The sequence below is a fragment of the Condylura cristata genome, unplaced genomic scaffold (genome assembly GCF_000260355.1).
Source record: "Condylura cristata isolate star-nosed mole 26May11 unplaced genomic scaffold, ConCri1.0 scaffold00017, whole genome shotgun sequence".
Classification (NCBI taxonomy): domain Eukaryota; kingdom Metazoa; phylum Chordata; class Mammalia; order Eulipotyphla; family Talpidae; genus Condylura; species Condylura cristata.
Window position 1 is genome coordinate 14,605,811 of NW_004567118.1, and position 8,881 is coordinate 14,614,691.

The 8,881-nt window shown below is 57.0% G+C and overlaps 1 protein-coding gene across 1 annotated transcript; it reads right to left on the reverse strand.

Moving 5' to 3' along the window:
- Nucleotides 1-151: 151 nt before the first annotated feature.
- On the reverse strand, nt 152-8,881 carry TBX2 (T-box 2; the record flags this gene model as incomplete). The annotated part of the gene is made up of 7 exons (XM_004684448.2): nt 152-1,542; nt 3,673-4,304; nt 4,734-4,897; nt 5,089-5,165; nt 6,312-6,458; nt 7,345-7,612; nt 8,712-8,881. Coding segments are annotated over 7 exons (1,908 nt in total), but the record flags the coding sequence as incomplete, so codon positions are not given.

Sequence of the window (8,881 nt, forward strand, 5' to 3'; positions counted from 1 at the left end):
GCCTCCCGGCCGCCCCCGGGGTGCAACTGCCGCGGAGCAGCGGGCCCCCAAACTGCGACTCTCGCCTCCAGGCCTTCCAAACACGCTTGCTGCGCCCCAGCCCCGAGCGGCCCACAGAGCGCACAGCGCCGTTCACTTCGCATTGTTTTATGCGTTTTATTGTTTTCTCGAGTTTTTGTCGTTTCGTCTCGCTCCGGAGCGAAAAGTGAAAACCTGAGGTGGAGCCCGCGGGCCGGGCGAGCTAAGCCCGGGGGTAGGGGCCGAGGGGATGGCGGGTGGGAGCTCTTCCGGTGCTCAGGGGGGGCCTCCGCCTGTGGCTAAGGAACACCCCGCCCCTCCCCAGCCCTGTACAATATAGATGCTCATGTAAAATGAAAAAAAAAATTAAAGGCTATGAGTTAATCTCTAAATATTATGTACACAACAATGTACAGCTTTGAATAAATTAATACCAATTTGCATATTCTGGGACCCTTAAAGCTTATTTACACAAATTACCATTTATTTCATAAATATCTTTTTCTCCCTGGGAACTCAAGGCAGAAGTGCCGTCCCTCCGCTGACCCAGGGGTGGGAGGGCGCCTGTCTCTTGGGAAAAGAGGTGGGAGGGCAAGAAGAAAGGACCCCTCCCAGCTCAAGCCTACACTGACTTCTGTGTCCACTGACGGTAGTACCCCTCACCCCAGATTCTCAAGCGGTCCAGGCCCACGGCTGTGGGCCCTGGGGCTCTCTCTGAAGCTCCCACCCCTGGCCCCTGCAACTTCTGGCTCCGGAAGAACTGCTGGGCAGGCAGGAGGTCTCCCCACAGCACTGGAGGACCAGGAGCGGCACCTGGCAGATGGCACCTTCACACTGGGCAGACCTGGACCTAGTCCAGTGACTCCAAAGCGACTGTATTCTGGCAGCTGGATTCCTTGCGAGGCCAGGGAAGCCCCAGGCCCTGGCTGGCTGGACGGGCTCTATTCCGGCTGCTGCAGCCCACGTTTGCTCCTCTATTTAAATAAATACCCATTCTGTGCTGTACATGTCCCAAGCAGCAGGGGCGGGCAGCCCATGTGGCCTGCATGACATTGGAGCAGCTGGACAGCCCCCTCACTTGGGTGACTCCCGGCCAGGGGAGAGGGCTCGCTGGCTCTCCAGCCCACTCACCAGTCTCTGGATGCTCTGCAGTTCACTGGCTGCCTCTTTGGCTGAGCCGCTGGGCGACAGGGCACCTCGGGATGGGACTCCTACTTTGCGGAGAGGCAGCTCGGGCAGGGGGCTGGGTTCCCGGCTGCTGCCGCCCGCAGCCTTGGGTCCCTCTGCCAGCCCAGTGGTGAGGAGGCCAGTGCTAGGCGGAATGGTGACTGGGATCTGGTAGGGGCTGAAGCGCAGGCGGGGCCGGGCACTGCCCAGGAAGGGGCTCCGGGACAGGGAGCCAGCTGCAGCAGCCGCTGCAGCCGCGGCACTGGTGGCTGGCAATGCCGAGGCCGCTGCTGCCGCTGCTGCCATGTAGGTGTAGGGGTAGGGGAAGAGGCCTCCGAAAGTGGGCATTGGGATTCCCTAGAAGAAAGAGAACAAGACAAAGATTAGGCACTCTGCCTAAGGTGTTCCTGAGGGTGAGCTGGGGCCTGGGACTGCTGCTATCACTGGAATCCCTGCCTGACTGTTAGACAGATTGAAGTCCAGAGCTCACATAAGTATAACCCTGAGCAGCACAGGTAGGCACACCTATGGCCAAACCCAGGAAGAAGGGGAGCTCGCTTCAGGTCATTATGCAAAGACCTGGCTCTGTGCTGGGGATTACAGTAGGAGTCAGGAAAGGACATTCCAGTGGCTAAAATAGCATGGACAAAGGCTCAGACGGAGGAAGGAGGAAACGAGGCAGGCGTGTGGCCAGGTGGGAGTTCGGCAGCTCTGGTTTTCTTGGAGGTTCTGTTCACTTGGAACAATGTCCTCCCCAGTCCTTCTGTGGGGCGGGGGCGTGTGTGTAAATTCCTTGATGCCTGCCCACCTGCCTAGGATATCTCCTGACTGGACCAGGAGAAAAGTGAAGATCGCAGGTCAGAACTGACCTGAATATCCCACACAGGGCACTTGTATTAGCACCTGCGGGGCAGAGGGAAGCGAGCACAGGATACCCAGGAAGTCCCTGAGACCTGACTTTTGGATTATCTGACCTTTGAGATAATGGCTCACTCCCTGGAGAGTGTGGCTAGGGGAGGAGGGCGAGAAGCTGACTGTACTGGGCTTCCAGGGAGTCTCAGGACCGGCTCAGGCAGGGGAAGGAAAGAAGTAGCTTAGTCAGGAGTGAGAAAATATCCTTCCTGTGAAGGTCAAGCTCTGCTGGGTATTTCGCATCTGGTATCCCAAGTCAGGAGAAAGGAAGGAGGCTTTAAACCTCCAGGACTTGGCTCTACCTGACTACCAGGTGCATGCTACCTTGACTTGGGAACGTAACCATTAGTAGTACACCAGCTAATGCTTCCTGGGCCCCAGGGACACTCACCCTGGCCTTGCACCTGTTGACCGGGTAGTGTGGAGAAGCCCTGGCTCCCCAAGGCCTCTAAGATGCCCATAGTCATCTCTAGAATTTGGAGTGGAGGCATTTACACACACAGAATCAAGGGTGTCGATTAAACCTCCATTTTCTGGACTCCATTTTCTGAAGGCTTCCCTGACAGCTCAGAGCTACAGATATGTGGTGTTAGTGCCCCAAACACTCACGTCACACATCTCAGACACTGAGCTCTATTTAAAACTCAGTTCAGAGTCCTTTCCTCCCCCCACATATTAAAAATATTTTCTTCTGAACCAAAGGAGACTTCACAGACCTGAACTCCTATTTTCCTATCCCTGTGATAAGATCTCAAGGGTTCAATTTGCCAGAAACCTCAGAGGGAAGAAAATGAATGAAGAGATTCCAAATCTTTCCACAGGGAATATTCCACCCAACCAACCAAAGGCTGCTTCTCCTTATTTTGTTGCTGACTACAGTTTCATAAACTGTCCCTTGAGAGCTCAGAATTTCAACCTGGACCTAAGGAACTGAGCCTCTGCTCCCTGAGATTTGTAAGGGGGAGGGGGAGGAGGCTTCAGACACAGGTGGAGAGAGGAGCAGTCCTGTCTTGTGTTAGGTCAGAGGATTTCCTGGAGGGCCTGAGAGGGGCCAGAGGTTTTCTGGGAGGTGAGTCATTTTGGTGTCTAACTGTCCAGAAAACATGGCAAATTTTCCTACTCTTTGTCCAGGCACCTAGACTTTCAGGGTCTGACAGTGAGCCAAGGGCTTTCGTTCCCAAGAAAATTATCCTACACTATTCCTAGGACTAGGCATATGAAGGTGGACTTCATAAAAGCTGGTGGTGACCCCAGACTGGAAGTGTAGGAAGGGTCTAATGGGAGCCTTAGGCTGGGGTCATAGACAAGGAATCCACAGGAGAGGCTCAGGAATTTGTCCGAGGTCAGACTGGAGCCAGAAGCAGTGCCCTGGACAGATGCTGACCTGCAACCTTAGTCTCCCCAAAGCCAGGTGATATTGAGGAGTCCATCAGGTCTCCTGCAGGACAGGGTTCTTGCCCACTAGAAGCTCAGAGTGCCTATGGCATCCTCAATTCCTCAGTTGCTTCCCCCCCTCTCCCGCCCCTGCCTCCAGAGCATAGGACCGTCATGCTGCCCTCAGATCACAGGACTTACCTGAGATGCCAGCATGTGCTGGGAGAGGTGGAACGGAAAGGGCGCCGCGGTGCTTGCTGCGCTGGCCGCGGGACCCAGCCCGCCTGCATCCAGCCCGGTGGCAGCCCCCGGCCCGGCGCCTCCTCCATTGCCGCTGCCCGCCACTGAGGCCAGCAGGTGACCCATGCCCATGGCAGAGAAGGCTCCGGGGCCCATGGCAAACTGTCCCGGGTGCAGGAAGAGCGGCTGGCCCGCTCCCAGCGGTCCGAAGAACTGTTGCCCGTGCAGGTGGCCCGAGAAAGCCAGGCCCGGCAGGTGTCCGGCGCCCAAGGGGGACGCACTGTCTGTCTGCACCACCAGTGGCGCCAGGGCCGGCTCCTTGCCCTCGCCGGCCTCCTTGCGCCCCTCGTCCTTCCGCCGGGCTTCGGCGCGCTCCTTCTCTATGCTCCTCAGGCCGAACGCGCAGTCCCCGCCGCTCTCGGTGGGTTCTTTGCCCCTCTCCGGGCTGCGCCGCTCCCGGGAGCGCTCAGACTCGGTCAAGCGAGGAGGACTGCCGTCCAGGGCCGGGCTTCGGCCTAGCGCTGGCCCCGCGCGCTCCTCGCCCAGCCGATCGGGCTCCGGGTCGCTTTCTGCGGCACAGGTTTTCTCCTCGGCTGCGGGGTGAGGGGACAGGCAGGGTTGGTTACGCGCCGCGCCGGGCAGACGCGGACGCGAAATCTCTGTCGGGTCTGGGCTGGGTTGGAGAGATTCCAGAAGGTCTGCTTTAGGGGGACCCTGGCTTCACCTTGCCCATGAAGGGACAGCGGCGAGTCGCCTAATCCTAGATGCCCTATTTACAATTGGGTCTTGAGGAGGCTTTGCTGCGCAGTCACATCTCACAGCGGGGGCCACGCTGAGAGACGGAGCTGAGGGCCGTCCTCGCTGGGGAGTCCTGGTGGGAAGTTTCCGCTTAGGTCCACTGCTTGGTGCTGCCCACGGGTCTTTAGGATTCGTGGGTCTCAGAGCAAAGGACCAGCCAGGGGTCCCCAGGAGACTTTCCTCTCCCCCTTTCCCCACTCCTGGTCCAGTCACCCGATTCTCACCGCGGACCCTGTGCAGGCGCAGGGGACTGGGCGCTGCTCCCGGCGAGAGCGGCGGTTCCCGAGCAGGAGGAGGGTCGCAAGATGAAGCATCTGACTCGGCGCCATCGCGCTCCGGCTTACAATGCTCCTCGTACAAGCGCAGAGATGGCAGCGTGAGCTGCTTCCTAGGGATGGGGGTGGGGAGAATGGGTCAGAGGGGTATCCTCTCGCTCGCGCTCTCTCTCTCTCTCTCTCTCTCTCTCTCTCTCTCTCTCTCTCACACACACACACACACACACGCACGCACGCACACACACGCAGGGACGCACACACTCATATCCTGCCCCCTGGAAGGGCATCTCATACACCCCCTTACCTTTTCTCCCTGCGGCCATTCCCCGTATCCCTGAAGCCCTTGGCAAACGGATTGTTGTCGATCTTCAGCTGCGTGATCTGTGGGGATCAGGAGGCAGCGCCAGGTCAGGATGGGCTCTTCCAGCCTGGCCTGGGGCACCCCGAGTTCAGCAGCTGCCCGCCGGGGAAGTGTCCATTGGTAGCCTACTGCCTGGGAGAGGATTTCCCAGAGCTGGTAGGCCTCTCGGAAAGTGACTTGGTCTCACCTCGAAAGCCTTTTGTGGGAGAAATGATCCCTTATTTTGCACACACAGACCCCAAACTGTGCTCACGGAGTCAAAATCTGCCTTAGCTTGTGCACTGGCCCAGTGGTCACTCAAGTCTAACAAACTTGGCTCCTGAGCAGGGTACATGCAGAGCAGACTCACACATGTCCGGAGGCACACGGGAGGCAGTTCATACCCACCGGCCCACAAAAGTACACACAGACTAAAAGCATCCCAAGTTCCCACAGAACCCACACTTCCCACACCTATGGGGCATCCCAGAGGGTGTGCATGCATACCAGCGTCCACACACCAGTTCTCAAGGGCAGGGAGGAAAATCTGCAGGACAGTCAGACACTCTCCTCTGCAGGAAAGTGATGCATGCGGGCACAGGCCTAATAGGGGCTCTGCTCTGCCCCTTTAGAGAAAGGGTGCTGAAGTTCAGCCACAGGAAAAGCCCTTAACCTTGAAGGAAACGTTTTTAGGCGCCTGTCAAGAGGACGGTGTCACCTCTCCACCCTCTGGCTTCCCAGGAGAGGGAAAACTGTACTCTGGGTTCCTAACTTTAGGGTCTTAGAGTTGGGGGAGCCTGGACAATAGCCTCTCAGAACCCTCTCTTCATTTAAATTCCCAACACTGTGTCAAGAAATAAATGAATGAAATGTAAAAATGTCAGCTCGGGACCCAGTTTCTGCTAATGGCTAAGTAAACGTCCCCACCCCACCAGCCCACCAGCAGCCAGCTGTTGGAGAGCCTCCGGGAGCCTGGGCACATGTGTTTGGGGCTCAGAGGGAATCTGGGGGAATTTGGTGGGTGCTGCATTTTCTGAGGCGAGGCTTGTGCTTGTGTGTGATGGCAAGGGTGCGGGCTGATGCAGGGGGTGGGGGGGTACTCCAATGGAGAATTGGAGCTGTGTTGGGCAAGGGGTGGGGTGGAGGAGTTGGGTGCATGGCAGAACCCACCACCCACCAAAGCACACCTTGTCATTTTGGTAGGCAGTGACGGCGATGAAGTCAGTCTCCGGGAACACATAGGTGCGGAAGGTGCTGTAAGGCAGCTTCAAGATGTCGTTGGCTCGAACGATATGGAAGCGCGGTTGATACTTATGCATAGAGTTCAGGATGGTCTGCGGAGAGGAGCATGGGTCAATGGCAGCCCCAGCCTTTCACCAAGCATTCTACTCTCTGGGGACCTGATGTCTTTCTGTCTGTCTCTATTCTACTTTCTTTACAGTCCACCCTCATCCTTCACTATTTTCTCCTGTCTTCTCTGCTCTTTCTTTTGCCTCACACTTTTCTTTCCCAGTCTCTTCCTTTTCCCTAGCTGAAAACAGAAATAGCAGAATAAAAGTAAATAAAACCCCCTTCAATTCCATTCTTAACTTCTCTTCCTGGGCTCATTGCTAAGCCCTAGTAATGCCACAGAGAGAAGATTTTAACCCTGTGGGTCTCACCAAATGCCCTACCTTGGAAGGGACAGTCTCTTTGCCCCTAAACTGCCCCCTCGGTTTACTGCCCCCCCCCCCACTGGAAAGAGCCAGAACTTCCAAACTCCACCTCTCTCCCTCTGGTCAGGCATCTATCTGGGGTGGAAGGGGGGAGGGAAAAGTGCCTCAGAGAGATTATAGAGAGAACTTTTAAATTTCCAAGTTTGGGGAAAGGGAAACAAGCTGTGATAATGGGCAGATATTCCAAGCTCAGCACCTAACGGCCCACAGTGTAACTACTGAATCCCAGGAGCACCTGCCTCCTGCTTGACTCAAGAAAGGGGTTCAGAAGGCCAGACTGCAGCTGAGATTATGAGTAGCCTGGAGCATCCTGCCGCTGCCCACCCCACTGCTCCCAAGGCTAGCAGGCTAGCAGCGTGGAGCCCTGGCCCAGATGGGGAGGCCACCTAGGGGCACTCTGCGGGCTCAGTACTACTCCACTCTGGGGAATGACGGTCTTGCTCTCCCAGGGCAGTGCCAGGTACTCAGTCTCTGGTGTCCATCCCCAAGCCTGTCCTGCACTCACAAAGCCGTGCTTGTCCGAGATGTTGTTGGTTAGCTTCAGCTTGTGAAAGGCCACAGGCTTGGCCATCCACTGCTCCCCTGTAGCTGGGCTGTCCGGGTGGATGTACATGCGTTTGGGCATCTCTGGGTCGGCCTTGCCTGCCACCATCCAGCGGGAGTTATGAAACTTATACCGGCAATCATCAGCGGCCACAATGTCCATGAGCAAAATGTATTTGGCCTTCTTATCCAGGCCGCTGACTCGTACCTTGAAGGGAGGAAACATCCTCCTGCAAGGAAGAGAAAGGGGAATGCTGGGTTCTTATCTGCTTCGCTGAAGACCCCTCTCCACACTCCCTCCCCCACTGCCTGGAGGTTCCGCATCTGTTTCCCTGAGGTTGCCAGTCGGCTCCCTGATCACCTGTGGTGGTTATTCCTGGGTGATCCCATTTCTGCCGATCAGACCCTCTTACTATAAGGCTTCGCATTGACCCTACACCCAGACCTGATGACCCTGGCTCTCCCATCACCTGCAATGAAAGTCAACGACCAGAAAATAAATCCAGGCCTTCTAGAAGTACAGCCCCTTCTCTTGAATCGCCTGGAAATTCGTTGGGGGCTAGACCCACTTGTTACTTAAACTCCCAGAAATAAATTCAGAGGATGTTTGTTTGGGGAGCTGAGTTACAGTTGGTAAGCAGGCACCCTCACACTAAAGTTCGGGGGAAGAGGGTGATCCTGAGGTCCACATTCTCCCAGGCTGAGTGGAAGGGTGGAGGGAATAGGGGTTGTGGTTTTCTTCTGGCTTTAAAGTCTGAGGTGGCTGGTAGGTCTGGAGCTATTGGCTTCTCAGCAGAGCAAGGCTCAGGGGCAGTTCAAGTTGTGGGCCTGTGGTTAGGGACTCCTGCATGGGCCGAGGAGGCAACAGCCGAGTGAGCCTAAGGCCAGTTTAGGCCTGGGGGGTTGCGAGTTTTTTTCTGAATTCAGGGTCTGAGGAGCATCCAGAAGCCCCTGCATCTCCCCGAGTTCTGAGTCAGGCACCGGGTAGTGGAGCGAGGCCTCAGGGCAGAGGAGTTCCTGCCCAGACGCACTCGGGCCAGCCCAGCGCAGGCCTTCCCGACTTTGGGACTCAGGGCAGTTGGGATTGTTTTCTAGGTGCTTATTTTCGTTTTGCTTCATTGGGGGGGGGGGGGTCTCGGTGTTCTAGGTTTTAACAGTTCACACCGGTGCCAAGAGACAAAAGTCAACTTGATTGTCTAGGGGAGCTAAACGTGGCCCCGAGGCCGGGGCCAGCAGGCAGCCAGGGCAGCGGGTTCAGCGCTGGCCGGTGATGTCGGGTCACCCAGCCCGCCCGCCGCCCGCCCGCCGCCGAACAGCCGGCCGCCCTACCTCCCGGACTTGGTGATGACCATCTCGGTGCCCAGCTTGTGGAACTGGTCCCACAGCTCCTTGGCCTCCAGCGTCACCTTGGGGTCGTCCTCCACCTCGTCCTCGGGTTCCAGGCTCTTGAGCGAGCGCAGATGCGCGGCGGGCGGGTGCGGGCCGAGTGCCGAGACGTG